This window comes from Mesoplodon mirus (assembly GCF_964341445.2).
Source record: "Mesoplodon mirus genome assembly, chromosome: 11".
Classification (NCBI taxonomy): Eukaryota; Metazoa; Chordata; class Mammalia; order Artiodactyla; family Ziphiidae; genus Mesoplodon; species Mesoplodon mirus.
Window position 1 is genome coordinate 40,176,722 of NC_138987.1, and position 25,407 is coordinate 40,202,128.

Sequence of the window (25,407 nt, forward strand, 5' to 3'; positions counted from 1 at the left end):
GTTGGCAGCTCGGAGGGGCAGGGGCCAGGTCTGGTCCCCTTCGTCTCCAGGGACTGTGGCCGGGGCCAGAATCCCCAACGCTGCCGGGAGTGGGCAGTACCTTAAAATGAGTGAAGTGGGCTGGGTGTGAGTAGTAGGGACAGGTGGGGACTGGGCAAACTGCCCTCTGCTTCCTGTCTAAGGGAAGCACAGGCACTCAGCACTTGCCTAGGCCAGGATGGTGAGATTTTAAAATTGATTGATTGATTTTTAGAAAACAGAAAGAATGACATTTTATTGGAATTTCTCTAATTTTTAATGTTGGCAACAAATTCAAATTTAGAAAAGCCAAAAAAATATGCCAAACAAAATATGCCTGTGGGCTGGGCTGGCCTGCTGGCTTCTAGTTTGCAAACTCTGGCCCAGGGAAGCTGACTTTTTCTGAACATCAAAAGGCTTTGTGTGTTTCCATTCATTGTCTTGTGAAATCCTAGAACGGTCTTGCGAGGTAGGCATTATTCTTCCTGTTTCACAGGTGAGGAAACAGAGGCCCGGGGAGGTCAAGTCACATAGCCGGTTAGTGGCAGACTGGGTCTGGGACCCAGCTGTCAGCCCCTGGAGCCCATGCCTGTCATCGGACAGCCTCCCAGAGTTGACAAACACCAAAGAAGAGAGAACGCTATTTTCTCAAACCTCTAAAGAAGTCTGGGTGGCCAGTGAGGCAGTGATGAACAGATTATGGTTTTCTGCTTGTTTTGTGAAAAACTTCTCTCTCCGTGCTGGGGTCCCCACCTCCTCTGTGGCCAGGCGGGGAGGTGAGCGGCCACCCAACAGCCCTTTGCCACAGCCATAGAGCCTGAGGCCAGGCAGAATGGGCAGGTCCCAACTGCAGGGGTGGGAGGGGGGCGGGCTGGAGAAGTTTCTAACTAGGTTCTGGACGCTTCCATTTCATTGCAATTAGAATATGATAATAGTTGTAGTTATGGTACCTAGAACTTCATTGTATGGCACAGCCATAAAACTCACCCTGCCCCTTCCTGGAGCTTCCACAGTGCTGGGCAAACGGGGTTCTTCCTGGAACCTTATGGGGAGCTGAGTCTGATCCCACGTCTGTCGCAGCTGACCTGGTATTGTGGGCCTCGGTTCCCAGTAAGGCAGACAGTCCTCAGAATTTGGAGAAGAGGCATTTCTGGAATTGGGTTTCTGATAGAAGGCTCACACAGCAGAGGAGGTCGAGTTTCAGGTCATGGTCAAGAGTGAGAAAGCTCTGCTGTCCCTGGACTGTGTTACCACTGGATGGGACCAGCCACAGGGAAGGGGCTTGGTGGAGCTGGGGGCCACACGAGGCCCTTGGCCCCCAGAAAGGGGCAGTTACCAGGCACACTCACGTTGATCAGAGGGGAAACTGAGGCTCAGAGAGGTTAAGTGACCTGCTCGGACGAGAGGTGACAGAACCCAGGTCCGCTGGCTCCAAAGCCGGGCACTTTGCCCTATGTGTGCTCCTGTGGGAGTCATGGTCACTGGGAATGGAGAAGACGCCTCCTGAGGTGTGGATCTCTGTTAGCCCGGGGCGGTCCTCACATCACCCTGGGACCCCCAGATGGGAGGCCGGAGCCAGAGGTGTGGCCACAGCTCTCGGTGGTCAGGATGGGGCTCTCGCCCTGGCCTTGTCGAGGGCGCTTTCCCGGGCTTTCCCCGAGTAGGTGGAAAGTCAGGGTCACACAGGACTGCCTGGCTCAGAATCCAGCTCTGCCGCCTCCTGGCCACGTGGCCTCCAGCACATCACCCCGCAGCTTCCTGAGCCTCAGTTTCCGCGTCTGCACGATGGAGATGATGAAGGCCTGGCTCCGTGCCTGACGTGTAGTAGGGCTTATACGTGCATGGGGTCGTGCTAACTAGCCAGTTACTGCTGAAGAATTTGGACAAAAGAAGCGACTTTCTTGCTGAAACAGACGCAAAGTTTGGTGTCTTTTGTCCTGGCTCCTTCAGAAACGAGAACTCAGTGGTTTAGAAGGTCCATTCAGTGGCCGCAGTTACTTGTCTGTGAAATGGCTATGGAATGTCACCATCCTCCTGCCTGGACACCCCATCTCCTCAAGGCACCATGCTGGGCTGGCACCTTCACACGCCCCTTGGTGTTTGCTTGACCCACCAGGGCACACCCTTGGGGAGGGGGCAAGAAAGAGGCTTGGGCCTCGGGGTTCACCTTCAAAATTCATTTTTTTATCCTAATCAGGTACCATCATGACTCTTTCTCCAGGCCTGGAGAGCCTAGCAGCTGAGGCTGGTGGGAGGTCGGGAGTCACGGGCCTGAGCCTGGGGTCAGGCTGCTGCCGGCAGGTGTTGGGGAGGCAGGGCGGGTGGCGGCCAGTTTACTGAGGCCGAGGGGCTGTGATAGCCTTGGGCGGCTGTGCTGGAACCCAGCCCAAGGCCAGATGACCCGGGAGGCATTGCACACACCTGCCTAGTGCATCTGTGACGTAAGACCCCAGAGAAAGAAAGGGGAAGAAGCACGGCGTTGAGGAACCGCGTGGAATTTGCAGAGGGCACAGCTCGAAGGACCCTAGTATTAGCTCAGTGTATGTTATACATGGACGGTTTTGTTTTGTTCCCACTTAGACTGTGTTTTGACTTTGAATTCCATGGCAGTAGGGGTGGGGATGGGCAGTGTAATCTTTCCCGAGCGTAGGGTCTCCAAAGGTTTGACCTGGGCTCTGCAAAGAACTTGCAATTCCTGTTAATGTGGAAGCTAACAAGTCAGACCCCCAGGTGGAGGGGGCCTGAGACAGTGAGGCTGGCGAGGCAGGCCTGGGGGTCCAGGGCAGGGTCTCCTTCCAGTGGAAAAGTGGCCCGGACAGAAGAAACGGAGGTGGGGGAGTCCTGAGGATGAGGCCGGGTCCACTGCAGCTCAGAGGCACTGCAGGAAACTGCCCAGCCCCGTCCTGCTGGTCTAGGGGGCGGGCGGCCTGTCACCCAGCAGCAGCGGGGGCAGGGAGGCCACAGGGATGGTGATCAGGCTGCCGCCGCCGCCTCTGATCAGAAGGCACCTGTCGGTGGCGAGGGTCAGCTCTGCCAGGGGGTCCAGGGGCTCTTGCCTGCCCCTCCCCCCGGCACCGTGGCCTCCAGAAGCCAACAGCGGCACACCGTGTATCTGTCTGTGTCGGCTCTGCAGGCAGCCTGCCCTACGAGTACAAGATCGTGATCGCAGGCAACCACGAGCTGACCTTCGACCAGGAGTTCATGGCCGACCTCATCAAGCAGGACTTTTACTACTTCCCGTCCGTGTCGAAGCTGAAGCCGGAGAACTACGAGAACGTGCAGTCGCTGCTAACCAACTGCATCTACCTGCAGGACTCGGAGGTCACCGTGCGGGGCTTCCGGATCTACGGCTCCCCGTGGTGAGTGTGCCCGGTGGGCGCTGTTCTGACCGCTGGTGACAGTGAAGCTGTGCTGGGGGGATGGACGAGGTGAGGCCGAGTGCATGGAGGGAAGAGGGGCTGGGAGAGGCAGCAGAGAGACCCAGGGCCAGCTCTCCCCTCACGCTGTGTGACCCTAGGCAGGTTGCTGCCACTCTCTGAGCCTTGGTTTCCCCATATCTGGCAAATAATTATATATGCTATACTGTCTCACATATAGACAGGTACTATTAGTATCCCCATTTCCCAGGTGAGGAAACTGAGGCACAGAGAGGGTAAGGGCCTGGCGGAAGGTCACACAGGTAGGAATAGGCAGAGCTGAGATTAAACCCAGGCAGTTTGGTTCCAGAATCCTTGCTTTTTTTTTTTTTTTTTTTTTTTTTTGCGGTACACGGGCCTCTCACCGCTGTGGCCTCTCCCACTGCGGAGCACAGGCTCCGGACGCGCCGGCTCAGCGGCCATGGCTCACGGGCCCAGCCGCTCCGCGGCATGTGGGATCCTCCCGGACCGGGGCATCGGCAGGCGGACTCTCAACCACTGCGCCACCAGGGAAGCCCCTTGGCCTCACCTCTTATGGGCTGTGTGACCCTGGGCGAGTCACTTAACCTCTCGGTGCCTCAGTTTCCTCCTCTGCACAATGGGAGTGATGGGGCACCTTCTGCAGGGGGTGGTTGTGGAGACATCATTCTTGTTATTTGCTCTGTGGAGCCCCCTTCCATCACAGCCTTGCCTGGAACCCAGATGTGGGATGGAGGACAGCAGGGGGTGGGAGCCGGCAGGTGTCCCTCAGTGTCCTTCCCACCCCACCCAGAGCAGCTCTGTGCAGCCCCATAGCTGGGCCCCAAAGAACCCCTTTGACGGCCAGCTCCCCAGGCTCCTGGCCAGGATGTCAGGCCAGCCCTGTGGTCCCCTATGCCAGCTGCAGGCCAAGTGCTGGCGCTGCTGAGGCCTGAGTGAGGCCGCTGTCAGCCTTGCTGGTGTCCAGCTGCTCTGTGCTCGAGCTGCCTGTGGTCTCTGCTTTGACTTCTGTGGCTCCGGCACGGGCAGTTCTGGACCTTTTAGTTGCAGGCCCCCTGGGGCCTGAGTGGGAGGAGTGCCTGTCTTCTCCTTGACCCTTACCTTCATCCCAGCTGGATGCACACCCCCGACCCCATGCCATGGCGGGCCCAGCACCAGGCTGCTACACAGAGAAGGGACCCAAGGAGGGCTTGGTGAGATCCAGGAGGGCTCCCTGTTGGAGGGGGTATTTGAAGGAGGTGTGGGGTTTCCATAGGCGGAGGAGGCAAGGGAGGAGCTATATTTCGGGGCCCCTGTTATGTGCCGGACCCGCCACACTCTTCTTGGGCCCGCTGTTGGTTCACAGCCCTTAACGCCGAGGGCTAGACGGCCCCTCGCCTGCATTCTGAGATGCAGGCTGTGAGCTGGCATTCCATGCAGCAACCCTGGGTTCCTTTAGGCCCCGTCTGGGGCTGGGAGCAGGTGGTGTGAGGTGAGACGTGGGCTCATGTACTGGGGAAGTTTCACTACATTTCCCCCTGTGTGAGCCAGTTGCTTGCACCTGCTTCCATGGCACCATGGAACTAATCCTGAGTTCCTTCTGCCACCTTCCCCCCTGGGACCTGCATGCCTGGGAGGGTGGGCCCCTGCCACCAGGCCCCCGGAATCTCAGCAACAGTAGTGGCTGGGCAGTTGGGTGGTAAGGGAAGGGTTGTTCAAATTGGGGTAACACCACCTCTTAGCTGTGTGACTCTGGGCAAGTGCCTTAGCCTTTCTGGTCCCTCTGTATAGGGAAATGATACTGCCCACCCTATAGGGGGGTTGTGAGGGCTGTGTGGGCCCGTCCAGATGAAGGCCAGGCCCAGAGTGTGGTTATTATTACTGGGGGAGCCGCTGGGGTGGAGACCAGGACAGAGAGAGCTCTGTTCCCGCTGATACCTCAATAGCCCCTAGGGTAGGACCAGGCCTGCAATGACCTCCTTTTACAGAAGGGTAAGTAGAGGCCCCGGTGAGGACATGGCTTGCCCAGGGCCACACAGTGGGTGGTTCTCCTCACTCTCGGTCTGCTCCAAGATGGAGGCCCTTTTATGAGCGCCTACTATGTGCCGGGCGTGGGACAACGTGCTCTTCATGTGTTCCTCAGTCCTCTGAATAGCCTCAGGATGCACGTCGGCCTTGTTGGCCCATTGAGACCTGGGGATCAAAATGATGTTCTCATGGCCACCTGTTGGTTGGTTAATTCATTGATCAAGTATTTGTCCCATGGCCACTCTGGGGACGTGCCGTGAGCCAGACAGATGCAGCTCCTGTCTTCATGGGGTTTTTATCCTCATGGGAGACACATCAGCCACCAATTCCTTGATTCAACAAGAGCCACAGAGGAGAAGCTCTGGGAGCTAGGGTTGGGGAAGTCTCCCCACAGGAGAGCCATAGATACAAGCAGCTCTGGGGTCTGGGAAGGGTGTGACGGGCAGAGGAAACAGTCCTGGCAAGGCACAGGAGGCTCAGAGGGCTGTGGATGTGCTGGGGGCAGAGTGTGGCTTCCAGGGTCTCAGTGAGAGAGCGGAGGCCTGAGGCTGGGCCATTAGGCCGGGCTGGTGGCTGCCACGGTGGGTGGTGGCCTCACCCTGGTCTCCCAGTGCTCAGTGAGTCGCAGCACTGTAGCCCTGCGTCCTCAGCCCGTGGGGACCTGGCACATCACACCCGAGGCCTGGAAGGGACACAGTGCTCGTGTGTGCAGAGCTGACTTTCAGTTACGCTTGTGCCCTGGACCCAGACACACCAGGGACGTCCCCACTGCCCTGACTCTCACTTCACATCTGACCTCGGCAAGTCATGTCTCTCTGAGCCTCTGTCTTCCATCTGGGCAAGGGGGCACCTGGGTCCTCTCTGTGGTGTCGTCAGGTGAAGCCACACTGGGGAAGTGGCTCTTATCAGTTCGCAAAGAACCTCGTGGCCTGGCTGCCAACTCTGCCTGGCTCGGGGGAGCTGTTCGCCATCCCCACTGTCTGTCGAGGTTTAGGCTGGGCGAGCTCAGCCCCCGGCGCCGGCCGCCTGGGCATATGGCAGCTTGTTAGGAGGGGATGGACAGCAAAGCTGACAGTGATTATTATTAAATTCAGATGTTCAGGGTTTTCGTTTTCTTTTTCCCGTGCCCTTAACATATTGACTAACACGTGGAATACAGGCGACTTTAGCAGCATCGTAACACCAGCAGGCGGGGATCAGGGATCGAATAAATCAGTAGCCATAAGTAACCTAATATCAGTGGTATCTGGGGCATGTGGGCAAAGCTGACCCGCACTGGGGGCAGACCTGTTCTGTGTCGTCCTACAAGGCAAAGCAGGGACACAGAAGGCAGGTTCTCATCAGTGTGGGAAGACTATCCCGCAGGCAGGAGCCCAGAGGAGAGGCAGTGGGGCCTTACTGAGTGGTGAGCCGCCCATTACAAGGGGCATGCAAGCAGAGATACACTGTGGTTGGGCCTGGTGTCCTCCCAGCTCCTCCCCCATGCAGAGGGCCACTGGTTCTCTGCCTGAGGCTGATGATCCCCTGTAAGCAGAGGGATGCATGGGCCTGCTCTCAGAGAAGCCCTTTTGGTGCTCGACTTGGGACGAGGGTGGCCTTGATATTGAGGACTCACCAAAGCAAGCTCGGAGGAGGCAGCAGACAGCAAACTCATGGTCACCAGGACCGGCCTTTCCTCTAAGTGTTACCACCAGGGGATGCTCTGCTTGGGAGACTGGTGGGTCAGATTTGAAAGGTTCCACTTCTTGTGAGACACACACTTGGAGGCCCACAGTGGCCGCCAGGTGCCTGGCCCCCTGCAGGGCTCTGGAGATCCAAGAATGGGTCCGGCCTGGCTGTGTCCCCCGTGACAGGGCACCATTACCAATCCCCTTTTGCAGGATGGTCAGAGGCAGAGAGAGAATAATTTTTTAATGTGAATATGTCCCATGCAATATTTTAAATGTATGTACACTATAAGAATTGTGTTGTTTGTCTGAAGTTCACATTTAACGGGGCAGGTTGTGTTTCGTCTGGCCACCCGTATCCTGAGACAGTTGGGTTCTGCCTGTTTTTCGAACTTTATAAAAATGGACTCATGTGTTGTTCCATGACTGCTTTTTTTCACTCAATATTATATATTTTTAATATTCTTCCACGTCATCGTGTGCAGTTGTGATTGGTTCTCTTCTCAGTGCTGTGTAGGATTTCATCGTATGAATATATCACGAGTTATTTATCCATTCTGCCCAGTTCCCACCACCCTTGCTTTGGGCCCATTGTAAATAATATTTCTGTGAACATTCCACATGTCTCTTAGTGCACATAGAAATTTACTCCTGAGTGTGCGTGCATGTGGACACACACACACACACACACACACAGAGGAACGGAGTGGTCAGGTCATACACTGTACAGCTCTTTGGCAGGGGCTCCTCCAGCTTTTCTCCTGTCAGCAGTGCCCTGCCTCACCTCCTTGCCAGGACTGGGTATTGTAGACCTTGCAGATCGTACCCATCTGGTGGTGGCTGTGCTGACATCTCAAGGTGGTTTTCATTTGCACTCCATTGACGACCGGCGAGGTTGAGAATCATGGCCGCTTGGATTTCTTCTTTTGTGAAGGGCTCAGGTCTTTTGCCCATTTAAAAAGATAATTGGGTCGTCTGCCCTTTCCGTGTTGGTTCGTAGAGATTTTTTATGTATTCTGAATGCAAGCCCTTCATCACATGTAATGTGTGATGTGGCTTTTCCTCCCTTGTGACCGGCCTCTTCCCTCTCTTCATGGTACCTTCAGATGACTAAAAGTTCGTAATTTTGGTGTCGTCAAATGTGTCACTGTTTTTCTTCGCAGTAAGTGCTTTTTGTGTCCTATTTAAGAAATCCCGCCCCTGAAGTCCTGAAGATGTTTCCTTATTATGTTCCCAGATCTTCACTGTTTTGCCTTTTATCAGTATGTTTAGGTGTCGCGTCCACTGGCAGTGATCGCATTGACGGTGTGAGGTAGGGATCCCGTTTTGGGATTTTCCGCTTGGCCTGGCACCAAACATGGAGATCATCCTTCCTGGCTGCTCTGTGTTGCCCTCCTTGCCGGGCACACGGGGGCTGCGTCTGGGCTATCGCCTGCTCCTTCAGCCCACCTAGCTCCAGGGCCACACTGTCTTAACTACTCCAGCAACCCATTTCTTTCATGTCTATTTTCCCAACTAGAACAGTGGAGGCTCCAGGAGAGCAGGGGCCTGACTCCAGGGGAGGCTGCGTCACCACTTCCCCGGTCCAATCCGGCCTGGGAGGGGTGGAGGGCTCACTAGAGCCGCGTGCTTGCATGGCCACCCTCCCGGGGCACCGTGACTTTCTGGAAGTCATCTCTGGGCCCCTCAGATGCAGACCCGGAGCTGAGCCTTCGCCGAGAGCAGCTTAGAGGAAGGGGGCGGGAACCATCCGCAGAAGAAGAGGAAGAACTCAGCTGTTACAAAATCCTAAGTGTTAAAAAAAAAATTCCGTATACATACCGTATTCATTTATGGGTTTTGGATGCATTTTTTGTTCTCATTTAACTGAAAACGGCCTTGAATTTTTTTTTTTTTTTTTTTTAAGGAGTGAGGGAGGGAGTGAAGTTGGCACGCAGCTAGTCCATCTGGTCTAATTACTTCTGGTATTTTGAAAGAAGGCATCTAAACCTGCTGAGACAGGAAACTTTGAGAAGTGGTGGCCGGGCCGCTGCTGGGCGTCTGGGCGCGGATCCTGATCCTCAGCTAGGAGGCCTGGCTGCCTATGGGCAGGGCAGGGCCTGGGGGGCAGCCAGAGCCTCGGGGACCAGCTCTCTCCAAACAGCCAGGATGTGCAGGGCCCAGCTGAGTGACCTCAGGTCAAGATCTTGGCTTCTGTGAAATGACAACGGGACAGTCCCCTCGTGGGGTTGTTCTTAGGATTCAGAGAGGTCTTGTGCGTAAGTTGCTTGGCACACAGGCATTCAGCACACGGTGGTCCCACCTACCCCCAAACCTCTCCAGCTACTGCCTCGACTGCCCAGAGTGGGGGCTGGAGGAGGTTGTGTACGTACAGCCTGCAGGGGCTGCGGGCACCGAGAGGGTGGCCCCTGGACAAGGCTGGCCGTGGGTTCTAGCGTGAGCCTTTGACACCCTTCCCTCTGCTTCCCTGTGTGCATAGAGCAGGCCCGCTGGGGGTGGTAGGTGCGAGGAGGAGGCAGGAACTGAGCAGCCTGGGAATTTAAACTCTGTGCCCTGGAGGTGCTGGGGCTCTGCTCATTGCTGGAATAGTAGCACAGTTACTATTCTCACTGCTGACCCGAGGGCTCTGATCTTAGAGCTGCTCCAGCTGCTTGAATTCTTCACAACCATGAGTGAGGTCTAACCCTTGTCCCCATTGTATAGCTGAAAAGACTGAGACCCACAAAATGAAGCGAATGGCTTAAGGTCCCACAGTAACTGAGAGCCCAGATGGGCCAGGGTGGAAGGATGGGGGCCCTGCCCAGAACGGCAGACAGAGAGGTGCTAAAATAAAATGCTTTTTAAAAGGCTTGATAAAATACATCTTTCTGGGAAAAAAGAATAGAGAGGGTGAAATAATGAACTCCTAGCTTTTCCCTTGCTTCTCAATGTCTGTCACCATAATATGGTCAAGGGGGTGCCAGGGGAGCGGGATCCTGGCGTCGCCAAGGCCTGAGACAGCCCGCGCTGCTCCCGCTGTCCCCGCCACCGCCAGAAGCTGATGGGAGACCACGGTGAGCCCAGTTTGGACTGCTGTGCCCTGCACTGGGCTCCGGACCCTCCGTCCTTCTGGCTCTGCTTGAGGAATGGGTGGGCCTGGGGCTCAGTTCCAGCCACCTCACCCTTTGCTCTTTCTATTAAGAAAATCTTTTTCATCTCTTAAAAAAAATACTCATTTTTCAGTCTCTCCGGTAATTCTCCAAGGTGTTTGGGGTGTCGTAATTTGGGGTTGCCCGCTCATGTTCTGCAAGGCTCTATCTGGGGGATCCTGGGCAGCCAGGTTTAGGGGTGCCCCTCAGAGAGGATGTCTACCCCAATCTGTGGGTGCACCTGGCCAGGGACCCCCTTCTGCTCCTTTCATGGATTAGAGCTTCCTGGGCCCACGGGCTCACGGCCTGGGGAAGCCTGGGTCAGAGGTCCAGGGGAAGCTTCCCTCTGGTGGAGGCCTCCCCGTGGTCCACTCTTTCCCCGAAGCCCTCTAGGAACCCAGCTTTCTGGTCACAGCCCCTGCTAACCACCGGGGCCTTCTCTCTTGTTGCTTCAGGGCCATGAAGACCCACGTTCCCTGGTTCAGAGGCTGGCAGTCCCCGGGCATCTAGCACTGTGCTTATTTACATTTCATCCTGCATTTCTAGGTGGTTTCAGCACAGACCGTGGCCTTGATCTGTTCAGACAAGAGAGGCCAAGGCTTTCCCTCCCCTTCAATACCTGAAACCCTCATTCAGCAAACTTCCCATGAGTCTGCTGCACAACGGTCCCACCTGCTCTGCCTTTCACTCTCAACAGGACAAGGCAGGACTGTTTTCATCCCTGTCTTACAGAGGAGAGAGGTGAGGTGAGGTGAAGCGTGGGCTGGTCAAGCGACTGGTCCAAGATCTCAGCTGTAGGCAGAGGTGGTGCCAGGTTCCCGCCCAGGTGGGTGGAGTTGGGGAGCTCCGGGGGCGGCGGCTGGCTTTGACCTGTCTCATCGGCTGCTGCTTCCCAGCCTGGCCCTGGCCCCGTCCCTGTTGGGCTGCAGAACCACAAGAGGCTGGCCTTGGGGTCCTAGATCCCTGGCCCCGTGAGTGCTGGATGCTCCCCGAGCCCCGGGCCCTCGTGTTCTCCTTCCCAGGGCCCTGCCAGGGTGCAGCGAGTGAGGACCCCCGCGTGCTGGTCGCAGTATCACAGAACCTCAGCGGTACTTTCCTCCCTTCCCGTCTAGAGCCCAAATCAAGTTGGGAACAGCCTGTATCTGTTCAAGACAAGCTGGGAAGCCTGCTGACCGCGAGCCCTGACCGAGCCTTGGTGCCCCCTCGTTTGGTCCTGTGACAGGGACACGACAGGCTTGGGAGGGTCCCCGAGGGACCGAGCAGTGTCCTCCACCAGTGGTCACTTCCCTCTCCTTCCTCCACCGGTTATTATACTCATCAGCCTTAACACACGACTGGCAGTTGCCAAATTTTGATGGAGGGAAGAAATTCCTCCTGTCTGGACCCACACTGTGCTATCTCTGCACGAGCGTGTGCACACGCACATGCAGACGCATGCCATACACGTGCACACACACACACCACATAACACACGCACACATAAGCATCCATACTCTCTCTTACACACTTTCTCACCTCTCTCACACTCAGCCTCTCTCACACGCACGGGATTTCTCTTCTGCTCCTTTCCTATCCTCACCTTCCTTGATTTCACGTTGTTGTTTTCTTTCTAGAAGGCCCCACAACACACATACGCACTCTCTTCTACATGAGATTAATGTTTGAAGCGAGTCCTCTGCCTTCTCCCAGCTGCAGAGGGGTCCCAGCGAAACAAAAGATGAATGATTCTGCGCCTCGGAAGGGTGGGGGAAATTAATTAGGAATGACAAAGGACCCGGTTCTTTGGTTCCACTCCTCTTGCTGCTGACTTGCCCTAAGTGTGTGTGGGGCAAGGTGTGTGACTGACAGTCCCGGGGACACGTCGCTGCTCGTCCTGGCCCTGCCCCCTCGCTGGCAGCCACGGCTCCCCTGCTGTGGCAGCGGCTCCCCCAGACTCCCGCTTGGCTCCCAAGCCCGGGAGATGCAGAGAAGGAGCAAGGCAAACCTGCCTCCACCGGAACTGGGACGTCCCCAGGAATGGGGGCCGCCTGTGGGGTGAGGAGTCAGCAGGAACTCTCTCGGGGGACCCAGGGGTGTCACCGACGCTGAGCCTTGGTTTCCCTGCTGCAGATGGGAGCACAGCCTCACTGGAGTGCTGAGAGGGTCCCAGGACGCACGTGGGCCAGTGACACCTGTCATCCTCACCTGAGATGCCCTCAGTGTTGGCTGTCCCTGAGAGAAGGCAGAGGCTGTATGTGGCTCCCTGGAAGTGGCCCCGGAAAGCCTGGCCTTTTGGGGAGGGGTTCCTGGGGCAGGAAGAACAAACAGATTAGGGTCAAGATGAGTGTTCGGTCTGCAGCCGGAGAGGGAGTGGACCTGGTCAGGCTTGTCTTAGAGCTCAGGGGCGGCTGGCTGCTGGTGGGGAGAGGGCCCTGCCCCGCTCACACTGCAGCTTTCACCCCGCAGAAGAGGCGGAAGTGGGAGAGCACCTGGTCGGTGGGGGGATGGGGCGGGCCACTGTGAGAGGCTGTTCCCTTCCACCTGTAGGGCAGCCGCCCCTGCCCTCACCTAGGGAGCGGGCTGCCTGGGGAGGCAGGGAAGGTCCCCCAAGGGCGGTGAGTCGGATGCAGCCGAGGAGGTGAGCGTCACCTCTGAGGCCTCATCAGTGAAATGGGCACAGGATTCCCCCAGGCAGGTCGTGGCAGGGTGAGGGAGAATGGGAGGCTCAGCAGATGGCGAGAGTTCTGGTTCTGGTTGTGGTCCTGGTGGTGGGTCTCAGGGCTTCCTGACAGACAGGGGCTCTGGGGAGGGCTCCCGGGGAGGGTGTGGGGAGGGGAGGGTTAATGCTTAGTTCTTCCCACATGCCTGCCTGCCAGGTAGAGCACCTGTCAGTTCATTCCATCATTCATTCATTCGTTCATTCCTTCAGTCCCCCTTTGTGCAAACCCACCCTGAGGTCCACCTGGGCCCAGCCATCAGTTTAGGCAGGATGGATTCAGGGATGGTTTGACCCGGGCCTGCCCTGAAGGAGCCTGTATAAGGGCACTCAGAACAGGGAGGGTCACTTGTGCTTGGGGATGGAGGTGATCAGGGGAAGCTTCCTGGAAGAGGTGGCCTTTGAGCGAGGCCTTAACAAATAATGGGTCATGGACTCTGAGGAGAGGCTAGGAAGGGCATTTCAGATGGCTGGAACAGTATGAGCAAAAACACAGAGGTGGGGAAAGGCTGGGCCTTGTTCAGGAAACAGAGGATTGTTGTGACTGGTGGGTGGTGAGCTCATTGGGGAATCTGAGCAGGATGGTCCGAAAGGTGGAATGGGGCAGAGCCCAAGGCCCCCGCATGCCAGGCCATGAGGTTTGGGCTTGTCCTGGAAGTAATTGGGAGCCATGGAAGGTTTTGGACTAGAAGAGTCACAGGGTGGATGAGAGGTGGAGCACCAGGAGCCAGAGTGCAGCCAGGCTCAGAGGGACGGGCAGGCAGCTGCCATTGAAGAGGGAGAAACTGGAGTCCAGCTGCCCCAGCGGCATCCGGGTCAGCGGCCCACTGGGCACAGGATGCAGGAGCTGGGAACCCTGGTCCAGGTCCCTCTGGCCTCCTGAGTGTCCCCAGACCCATGATTTCTCTGTGCAATCATTTCCTCGTCTCTAAAGTGGGGGCCTCCTGACAGCTTTGTCCTGAGGACTAACTGAGCTAAGGTGTGAAAGTGGCTGGTAAAGTGGGGTTTGCTGAGGAAGGTGGGCAGGATTCCTGGTCCTGTTGTCATCACTCTGAGACTGAAGCAGAGAGCACAGGCTCTGGAATCTGCTGTCTGGGTTGGAGCCCTGGCTGTGCCACTTGGTTACCAGGTAACCTTGGGCAATTCTCTGTGCACCTCAGTTTGTGCATCTGTAAAATGGAGCAGTGATGGCAGTTGCTTCTCGGGGTGGGTGTGAGGATTGGAGGCTCATGGAGAGCCTTTGGAGCTAGGCCTGTGTGGGTGTCCCCTCGGTGACCCCTTGGCGGCTTATCAAGGGGGCCCTCCTCCCCTGGCCTCTGCCCTCAGGCGTTGCGCCCTGGCCTGGGTGCACCACTGGGCCCAGCTCTACCCAGGACACCCTGGGCCTCCTCCACTCCCACTCCCCAGCATCCCTGGGAAATGGGGTGGCCATACTCCAGGCTAATTGAATGGCCCCTGGTACACCCCCTTTCCCGGGGCATGTGCTTTACCTGGGGAGATGGAAAAACCAGAGCAGGGGAGGCTCTGCTTCAGCCGTTCTCTACAGACAGGCATCGCCCCCCTCCCGTCTGCCATTAGGGAACCCGGAATTCACGCTTCAGGGGGAAACCGTTTAATGATTGGCCACGAAGAGGTCATTTATATTGGCTAAGCGGGCCTAATTAGACTGGATTCGAAGGTTACCGTAAGTGCACAAAAAAGCTGTTAAGGGGTTAACCTCTGAGAGATTACATTGTATTCACCGCTCTGTTAAAGTTTGAATTAATTTTTCCCATGGGTTTGTTCACATTCTAATTTTCAACTAAATGAGACATCTGTTTCAGAAAAGGAAAATTTGCTCTGGTTGTCATGGCAACTATCATTCTGTAAGGAAATTATTCCAATGGTTACTTTAGAACAGAAAGACAGAAATTCAGGACATAAAGCCGCCTGCCATGGCTCTGTCGGAATTCTTATCCATCCGACCTCTTCGGGGTCTGTGATGTGTCCTGGACGGTGGGCTCCTGGCCCTCAGGGCAGTGAGGCTGCGTCCAGGCGCCAGCTGCACTGGGGATGGGGACCGTGGCTCTGGCAGCGCCCACCGTCTCAGGCATTTGTGGGTCTCAGCCCACAGCTGCCCCCAGGGTGGGTGGGAGCTCGGGGCCGGGCTGGATCCGGGCTGCTTGGATGACAGGCCCTGCAAGCCCCTGCCTGCCCTGACCTCTGTCTGGAACCCCGAGCAGCCTCGCACTTCACCTCTGGCCCCAAAGGGCCCTGCTGGGCGAGGAGAGAGGGTCAAGTGACCAAACGCAGGATGCCTGGGACGTTGGGGCCGACTGTGCCCTCGGGAAGGGCTGGTGCCCCCCATCCCTTTGGCTCCTCTTCTCATGACACAAACCTGGATGGACGTCATGCAGGAGTGGCCGAAGTCTTTTCCAGACCCTGGGGAGTGAGGTCACCCTGAAGAGTCCGTCTCTCCCGCTGCTCTGGCCCTGCTCCTGGCCACCCCTGAGAAAGGCCTCCCAACCTGCGGGCCGCCCTGAGAAATGTCTCCTCTGGACGTTTCCATGCATGACTTGACTTTTCCTGCTCCCCCCAGATTTCAATAAAGGCCAGAACATCCCCTTTTCCCAGTGATGGAGCTCCCGGGAATTTGGAGGCATTTTTGCGATGATAGTGCAATTTCATTCCCTTACACCTCCTCCCACCCACCTTCTTTCCCTCCCCTCTGTGTCAGGCAACGGGTGGGGTAGAGCATCGAGCAAGAAGGACCCCTCTGCCCTCACAGGGTCACACCTGGGGCCATAGGCATCCTTATCCCAGTTTACACGGTGAAAGAGTCTGGGTGGGTCCAGCCCAGGGGCAGAGCCAGAGTGTCTGATGCCAACTTCAGTGCCCTTGAGCAACCTCTCCGGGCATCCCAGGGGGCAGGGTGGATTCCAGCTTCCCAGGATTTGAGGTGACGTGTTTCCAAGAACCACAGAGGTATATCTATGGGGAAACCACCCCCAGAGGAAGGCTCGTTAGTACTGGAGGGGGAAGGTAAGGTAGGCAGGGGCTCGTGTGGGTCAGCTCCTGGGGGTCTGTGGGGTCTCTGATATGTTACAGAGTGTCTTTTCCAAAAAGTCACTCCTTGCTGTGGCTCATGGGAACTCACAGACGCCTTCTCTCCATGCTGATGAGGCCTTGTCCCCTCTTGTAAATATTTGATTAGGTTTTTGAAAAATGGATGCTGTGTTTGGAAGGCAGCAGAAAGGCATTGCTCCTTTTGCTGTAAGCTGACGGTCTGTGGGTTTCTGGGGGGACTACTGGGCTTGGCTTTATGAGCAGCTTCCAGGCTGCTGCAGCCTTCCCTGCAGGGACCCCGCCCTGGCTTAGCCAAAGTGGGGCTTTGAGTACGCCCAGGGTCTGAGGGCTTCAGAAATTGCAGAGCTGTGAGCTCAGTATGTTAGGGCTGCCAACTGCTTTTGACCAGGAACCGTGGTAGGAAAAGCATTTGTTTTTTTTACATTGTGACTCAGTACACCCTTATGTGGGCGTCTATTTAAATATAAATATATTTAACTAAAGTGTCCCTTCCCTGCTATGATGTACTCTGATGTTTTCTATTCAACTTTATTTCCCCCTTTTCCTTTAATTTTTTAAAAATGCCGTTTGACCCTTCAAAATGTGGTTTGAAAAACCCTGCCCTGGGCCAAAGGTTTTTCATCCACGTTCCGTGAGTGGGTTTCGGGAGGGGTCCATAGTAATGATGCTGCTGATGATGGTGATGGAGATGATGATGGTGATGGTGGTGGCGGTGACAGTGTTGATGTTGGGGAGGATGGTGATGGAGATGATGGCAGTTGCAAAGCATTGGACCAGGCACTGTTTTAAGCACTTTACATGGATTGATTTAATCCTTTCAAAGCCCTGTTGAGGCAAAGGGTATTATTATTATGCCCATTATACAGATGGGGTAATTGAGGCATAGAGAGAGGTTAAGCCACTTGCCCAAGGTCACACAGGTAGTTAGAGGTGGACCCATTCTAACCCAGGTCCGTCTGATCCCAGGATTCCCTCGAAGGTGGATGTAAAATTGTGTGTGTGTGGAGACATTTTTCTGCAGAGAGAACCCTCAGCTTTCTGCAGAAGTGCAAAGGCAGGCCTGAGTCGGGTGTGACTGAGGGAGTAGGCGGCTTCCGAGGGACTTCCCAGTGCCACCCACCCAGCTGCCTTCCCCAGCCCCGGCCACCTGGTCTCGTCACTCGGAGGGCACTTCCTGTGGGTGGGGATCCCTTGGGACAGCCCAAACCTGGGGGTGCAGACAGCTCCTGTGCACCTGCCCTTCCCTGTCTGTTTCTCCTCTCACGGGCTCTCCAGAGGGCAGATCCCCAGGCCCCCACCTGTACAGGTGGTCCCCCTGGAAGGCACTCATGGCTAGGTGTGGGTGAACCCCATCCCCCCACAAGAACAAGGCAGGAGCCACAAGTCTCCCTCAAGATCAAAACTTAGGCTGGTAGGGGCGTGGGGAGATGGTGGCCTGGCATGTTCTGCTTATTTTTAGTAAGTTTTCCTGGGTGGTACCTGGGGCTTTCATTCCAGCGTTGGGGTTCGTGTTGAGCTTTGAAGTTTTGGCTGCGATCCCCAGGCAACAGGAAGAGTCCTGTTCGACATCCCGTTAACTTCATCCATCCATCCAGCCCTCTCTCACTCAACGCCATTTGTTAAACAAACATTTGCTCCTCCCCTGGGCAGGTGCCAGTCACTCGGGGTGAGAAGGAAGATGGATCAGACAGGGCTTGAAAGGCTAAACGTGGCGTGGGGTCAGGGGCAGGCAGGAGGAGAGAAGGGACCCAGTGTCCCAGGCAGGGGTCACGGACAAGCAAAGGCTGGCAGCGGACGGGATGCCCCAGGTGTCTGAAGTGGCGAAAGTACCTTTGACCCCAAATGACCAACCAGTATGGCCACTCACCCTCTTCCTTCACAAGCCCACGTTCCAGGATTTGGCACTGCAGGCTTGACGGCAGCTGGGAGAGAGGTCAGATCTGGGTTCCAGAATGACTTCTTCACTGACCACTGTGTGACCCTGGGCACCTCCCTTCCTCTCGCTGAACCTCAGTCTTCCTGTCCAGAACCTGCCATTGTGGGACTAAAGCGGGGTTCTCAAATGCTGTTCCCTGGAACCCCTAGGGTTCCACGGAGGTGCATTGGGTGGCTGCCAATGCGGTAGAGACGTTGGGTCAACAGCTAGGGGTGTCAGCCTCCCACGGAGGAGCCCCTGAGGGCCGTGAGAGGGATGTTAGTGGCAGCCTTGACACACGAGAGGCTCTGAATGTGAAAGGCCAGCCCCACTACCAACTTGTGCAGAGTATGTCAGCGAATGGACATGAGGTGCCTGGCCTCACGGGGCCCAGATCCCTGAGTCAGCTCACTTCTCTGAGCCTCTGTGTCCTCATCTGAAAAATGGGAATAATCCTAGCCCTTAATTCACAGGATTCTTTTGACAGTTAGATAAACTTATCCCTATAAAGTAATTAGATGGCGCCTGGCAAAAAAAGTAGGTGCGCAGGAAATGCCGGCGACAATTTCTAGTTTCTACTCCCTGGCCCTCAGTCTCCTCATCCATAAAACAGAAAGAGAGAGACCTGTCTGCCAACCTTGCTGCAGGTGTGGAGGTCCCTGGGGTGGCAGGTGGGGAGGTGATGGTGGTAATGGTGATTATATTAGTTTCCTAGAGCTGCATAATTAATTATCACAAACTGTGCGGCTTCAGACGACAGGAATTGATTCTGTCACAGTTCTGGAGGCTGGAAGTCTGAAATCAAGGTGTCACCAAGGTTAGTTCTTGCTGAGGGGACTAAGGGAGGATCTGTTCCGTGCCACTCTCCCAGCTTCTGGTGGTTGCTGGCAGCCTGGGGATTCCTTGGCTTGTAGACACATCACTCCAATCTTTACGACCATTGTCACATGGCCTTTTCCTCTCTGTGTCTGTGTTTTCACGTGATCCTCTTGTAAGGACACAAGTCATGAATTAGAATCCACTCTAATCAGGTATGACCTCATCTTGATTACGTCTGCAAAGACCCTATTTCTAAATAAGGTCACGTTCACAGGTACTGGGTTGATACTTCAACATATATTTTAGGGGGGACACAATTTGACCCACCACGGTGATGACAGTAAAGTTGTTGTTGTTGGTGGTGACGATGGTGACTTTGTAAATGCTAAAGAGCTGTGTTACTGTGGGGAACTTATAATGACTTAGGCCTAAGGGCTGATTCTTAGTTGGGATACTTTTGTTGTAAATGAAAACCCAACTCAGATGGCTCTCTGTTGGCCCATGTAACTGAGAAGTGCAGAGGTATGGTGGGTGTCAGGTGCGATTTGATCCAGCTGCTCCCCTGGGCCATGTGCACCAGCCATCTCCCTTTGGGACAGTTTAATAGGTACTGACAGCTCCCAAGGCAAGAAACTCAGTGGTTTGTATGCAGGGATGACAGTGTTCTTTTCTCTCATCACTGAAAGAAACGTCTGGAATTCCCTCCAACTGGCAGGACCTAGGTCACACGCTCACCATTGAACCCATCAAGGGGAATGACTTGCACTGACCAGTCTAGGTCCGGGTTGGGCGACAGGTAGGAACTCCGTTAAATGGCCTCGGTCCACCCAGCCCTGACCTTAATGTTGGGGGTGGACTCAGCCCGGTGGAGCCCCTGCTGGGAGCTTTGAGTAGAGGCAGGAAGGAGCATCCTCCACCTGGGACCCACTCTCTCTTGGCTGGGGCTCCACCTGCCCCAAATGTAGGAAGGAGGATGGATGGAGGAGCATTTTCCCACCATGGGGACAGGTGAGAATGTTCTCTGAATTTCCTTAGAAGGGCTTGGAACAAGAGAGGTCTTTGGCAGAAGTTGATTTTCTTTTTTACTTTCATTTTCAAAAATTACATAGATCATACTTGTTCATCATAGAAAAAGGAAAAAGTCTGATCAATATCTGGTCAAGTTCAGGTGAATCCGCACCTTTCCTTGGACGGGAGGTTCTGGGCATCCGGCCGGCCCTGATGGCCGTTTGGCACTGTGGTCTGCTTCTCCTGCCGTGTCATTGCCCCCACTCCCGGTGGCCCTCTCTGACCCACGTGCTCTTCTCCCACAGGCAGCCCTGGTTTTACGGCTGGGGTTTTAACCTCCCGCGAGGCCAAGCACTGCTCGAGAAGTGGAACCTCATTCCCGAAGGCGTAGACGTCCTGGTAACCCACGGACCGCCGCTGGGTAAGACTCAGCCGGCCCCGCCTCGGCTGGCCAGCCCCGCGCATGCCTGCTCCTGCTGGGGGAGGACGCAGCGGGTGTGGGTGCTGGCAGCGGGGGCGTAGCTGGGCCCGTCAAGGGGAGCTTCAGACAGGCTGTGTTCTGAGTCCAGCTTGCTGGGGCACCAGGGACAGGTCACCCCGTCGTGGTTCTTATTTCGTGAGCACCGACTGTGTGCCGGGGACTCAATGTGTCACCTCACAGCCGCGCGGTGAGGTCAGATCAGCTGCCCCTTTTATACACGTGGTACCTTGGAGCTCGGGGAGGTCAAAGGGCAGGCTGGGCCCTTGACTCTCCAGAGCTGAGTCCTGGGGGCTGAATACCACCAAGGTCACTCTCACCGGGCCCCATCCCGTGCACCCCCCCACCCCATCAGACCACCCATCCCACAGTCCCCAGGGCCTGTGATTCCACCGCCAGCAGCTTTCCTCCCCGGCCCCTCGGCCCCCCTCTGGCCCAAGCTGATGTCACCGCTCGCCTGGTCTCCGCGTTAGCCTGCCGTCTGCCACCCAGGCCCCTTTCTCAGTCCTCCCCTCCCCCTTTCCTCACACCCCGCTTCCTGTCCCTCAGCTCGTCCCTTTGATTCTACCCCCAAACTGCATTCCAGCTCTTTTCTCTCCTCTCCACAACGTGCCAGTGTCTTGTGTCTCTTTGATGACCATCGTGGTCTCCTCACTGGTCCCCCAGCTCTGAGTCTTGCCCCACCCAGTCCACTCTCCTCATGTCTGTAGGAGGGAATTCTCTGAATGGCCCGTTATGCCATGCCATCCCTCTATAACCCTCTGTGGCTCCCTCAGTCCTTAGAATGAAGTCCAAACTCCCAGCAGTCCTGCCCAGACCGGCCTCTTCCCCCCCACCAGTGCCTCCACCAAACCTGTCATCACTCCCTTGGTGTTTGGGGCTGGGCTGGGCCGGGCCATGCGGGACCAGGAGCTAACCCGATGCAGTGCTTGCCTTGAAGGCTCCAAGATGCCGGGCAGAGGGACACCGAACGGCCAAGCCCAGTGGGACATGGTCAAGGATGAGGGAAGCCTGAGACAGAGATCGTCAGAGGAGGCCCGCAGAGGCTGACAGAAAGGGTGGTCTCAGCATTGGGTCTGAGAGAGGCAGGGAGGGAGATGGGTGCGGGCAGGGCATCCCAGGTGGGAAGGGCTGTCAGGTGAGGCCCAGTGCAGCTCCAGAGTCATTCGCTCAGATACCTGTTCACGGTGAAGCTACCCTGAGCACCTACTGTGTGCCAGACGCCCTTGGCACCTCCCTCCACCCTCACAAAGTGCTGAAATGAAGGCTTTCTTACCCCCATTTCCAAACGGAGGGAGCCCCGAGGCCCAGGGCCCTGATGTGGTTTAGGCATGACACGTGGCTTCTAGTGAGGTTCTGAGGCAGGTTTTTTTGCTTCCTTCCTCCCTCCCTCTCTCCCTCTCCTCCTTCCCCCCTTTTTACCCCTCCATCCACTCCTCCAACAGCATCTTCTGGGTTCCTGCTCTCTGGATGCCTCACCACGCCTGCTACACACACAGCACACAGCTCCTGTTTTGGGGGCACCTGTGTGCTCAGCCCAGCCCAGTTGTTGGATGAATTGTTGAATGTGGCACAGAGAGGTTAAGTGACTTGTCCAAGGTCACACAGCCAGTAGGTAGCAGAGCCTGGGACTTAAACCCAAGTGTCTGCTCCAAGCCTGTTCCCTGCCGACTCCCCACCTCTCCCCTCTTCTTCCTCCTCTTCCTTCTTCTTTCTCTTCCTCTCTCCCTTCGTCCCTCTCTCCCTCCTTCTTTCTCTCTCTCAGCTCTAAGTCAGGTCCACTGCAGCCTGTCAGATTCTGTGAGTGGCAGGATTCCTCTTCCCCTTCCCAGTGGTTGTAGAAACCTGTTTCTCCCGCCTGAGCAGAGAGGGGCTGAGATGAACCCTAGTTGTCTGCTTGGAGTAATCAGGTATTCTCCTATGGTTTGTGTAGCCATGTGAGGATAATAAACAGCCACCATATGGGACGGCTCCGGGAGGCTGGCGGTGTGAGCAGACCCAGACATGGCCCACGTGCTCAAGGCTGCAGTGGATGAAGAAGTTCATTTTCATGATTTTGTGATGTTTGTTTAGAAAGTCTCCAACATGGAAATCCTGCTCCCAGGTTCCGCTCTGCTGCCACCTGCTGGGGTGGCCTTGGGCCTCCGCTGTCCCTCTCTGGCCTCAGTTTGCTTCTCTCTGCAATGGGTGGATGCCAGTCTTGAGACCACTTTGAGCATGAATGGTCTGGGGGGCTCACAGCTGTTGAGACTGCCCCCTCCCCACCGTGCCTGGCCTACTCGGGCTTTTATAAGTGGGCTCTCTGTGCCGCCCTGCAGGGGAGGATGAGGCTGCGAGGCCCCAGGCAGTGCAAGCTGGAGCCAGGCTTCCCTCCTGGAGGCTGAGGCAGGGTAGGGTGGGGAGAGCAGGGCAGGGTGGGTCCAGGGCCACTGTGTCTCTGAGATTGCAGAGCTGCGGCCTGGGCCCCGTCATTGCCCTCCTGCTGTCTCCCCCGCCAGGCTTCCTGGACTGGGTCCCCAAGAAGATGCAGCGGGTGGGCTGCGTGGAGCTGCTCAACACGGTGCAAAGGCGTGTCCAGCCGCGGCTGCATGTCTTCGGCCACATCCATGAAGGTCAGCAGGGGTGGGGGCCTTACCGGCAGTGGGGCGGGGCACCTCATTGGCCCTTCAGGGGGGCTGTCTCACCTCCCTTGAACCCAGGCACCTCCTCCCTGGCCAGAGAGAAATAGCCCATTTCCTACATACACTTCGTAAATGCCTATCCACGTGTCGGCTATCAGTTAGCTATTGCTGAAATGTTTTATCATAGGAAGATGGAAGAAAAGTCTGGCAAGACTTAGAAGTAAGTTTTACTTCCTTGGAGCCCTGCAACTCTGCCGTGCCTCCTCCACCCTGGGAAGTCTTCGGAGATGGCTGGGGGCTTTTTGGAGGAGGGGACATTTGGATGTGACGTGGAGGAGGTGTTCGATTTGGGGGCACACTGTGAGCTCCTTACAGGGCAGGTGGCCCTGTCTTGTTGCTCACATCCCTACGGCCTGGCATACAGTAGGTGTTTAATGGATGGGGAGGGCTGCCTGCCTGCCCAAGGGGCTTTATTGGCATCTCCCCCCACCCCTGCCCCCCACACACAGACAGACGTGAGGTTCTGCCTTCTGTCCTGGGGGGCAGGACCCCTTGCTATGTCCACATCACCTCGGAAGAGTGGGCAGGGTGGCCATGAAGGTGACTGGCGATGTCGGCTCCAGCCTTGACTGCCCCGGCCTGTCACTGCACAGGGCTTACCTCATTAGACCTCAGGCTTCCTCACTGGAGTCTGAGTTCACCAGTTTGACAGATCCCTCCTTTCGCTCCTTTTGCACCTTTATCCCACCTGTCCAAGGCTTCCCGGTCCCATTGTCCCCTGCCAGGAAGCACATGGTTTTCCCCCAAGCTTGTCTCCTGGCCTCCTGAACTTTGGGCCAGGGCCTCTGGGACTCACATGGCTTGGTCCACATCAGATCACTTTCCAGCTCAGAAGCAAATAAAGCTCAGACCCTTCCCTCTGCATCATGCGGTCAGGGGCAGGCGTGATCAGACCTCTCCAGCCCCAGGGAGCTCACAGACTCCTGGGCAACAGATGAGCCATCAAAGGCAGAATCTGAAAGGTCATGGGAGAGATGGACAGCTCTTATGCTGTGGGATAATAATAATGGCTGTCATTTTCTGTAGACCTACTGTGGGCATGTAGTGCCATCAGATCCAAGGTTGTGTGTGATCCAAACCACACCCCTGCATGATTATACAAGAAAATGCAGGCCCCAAAGAATGGGTAGCCTGCACAGAGGAGGGGAAGTGTCCCTTTTGGTTTGGAGGTGAGCTGAGCTCAAGATTGAGGAGGATTCTGACCAGTAGATGTGGTGGGAAGAGGGTATGTTTGGGGACAGAGGTGAGGAGAAGAAAGTACATGACAATGATGGTGGTGATGATAATGATGGTTACAATGATGGTAGTGATGATGGAGATGGTGGTGATGGTGATGATGGTGATGGTGATGATGACGGTGGTGATGGTGATGATGATGGTGGTGATAATGACAGTGATGGTAATGATGATGGTGATGGTGATGATGGAGGTGGTGATGATAATGGTGATGATGGTGATGGTGATGATGGAGGTGGTGATAATGGTGGTGATAATGACAGTGATGGTAATGATGATGGTGATGGTGATGATCATGGTGATGGTGATGATGGTGATGATGGAGGTGGTGATGATGATAATGATGGTGATGATGACGATGATGAGATGGTGATAGTGACGATGATGGTGATGATCATGGTGATGGTGATGATGGTGACAGTGGTGATGATGGTGATGGTGATGATGTCAGTGATGATGTCTCACCATGTGCTTTCCAGGCACTGGGCCGAGCATGTGAATTATTATCTCATTTGCTGCTCACAGCAGGCTTGGGAGGAGCATCTGTCATCATCACCATTTATAGATGACGAGCCTGTGCTTGATGGTTTCAGTAGCTCGGCCCAGACATCTTCAGCCCCTTGTGGCTGAGTGCCCTCTGACTACCACACTCACAAGACCCCCCTCACTGCTTCGGGTCCTGGTGTCACCTCTCAGCCCTGACAGCTGTGTGCTTACTTTCTAGGGTATGGAGTCATGGCGGATGGGACAACCACCTATGTGAACGCATCTGTGTGCACTGTGAACTACCAGCCCGTGAACCCACCCATAGTCATCGACCTCCCCACACCCCGGAACTCCTGACTGCCCCCACCGCCCCAGCGCTTCCCACCCGCGTCAGCTACGTACACCTAGCTGAGAGCACGGACCTCCAACCCCCCTTCCTTTCATGCAGACAGCCCGTCCGGCTGTGGGGACCAGCCCCGCAGGCGGGCTGAGGCCTTGGAATGAAGAAAATCACCCCTGACTCTTCAGCCTTCTGTCATTTGGAGTCAGGACCCTGCAGGTCCGTCAGGGGTTCTGTGCTCATTGCTGATTTCTGCGTGTCCCTTCCGTGTGTTCCTTGTTAAAGGACCTACTACACTCGTGGCCCTGTCCTGCTTGGGAAGTGACTGAATCTTTATCCTTCTCAGTTGGACACCCTCGTGGGTTTGGGAAGCCGCTGCTCTTGGACAGATTCTGGAAGTTCTGGCACAAAATCTCCTCACCGAGGGTCTGTGTGGCTACAAGCCTCAGGGTTGGGGGGTGGGAGGGT

General features: G+C 55.9%; 1 protein-coding gene across 1 annotated transcript in view; it reads left to right on the forward strand.

Moving 5' to 3' along the window:
- The window catches only part of MPPED1 (metallophosphoesterase domain containing 1), a gene marked incomplete at its 3' end in the record, with an annotated part of 62,124 nt that extends 37,168 nt beyond the window's left edge, over positions 1-24,956 (forward strand). Inside the window, exons 3-6 of the mRNA XM_082636261.1 lie at positions 3,156-3,377; positions 20,024-20,139; positions 22,695-22,808; positions 24,838-24,956. Coding sequence (XP_082492387.1) covers positions 3,156-3,377; positions 20,024-20,139; positions 22,695-22,808; positions 24,838-24,956 — 571 coding nt within the window. The remainder of the gene's footprint in view (positions 1-3,155; positions 3,378-20,023; positions 20,140-22,694; positions 22,809-24,837) is intronic.
- Between the last annotated feature and the right edge of the window lie 451 nt (positions 24,957-25,407).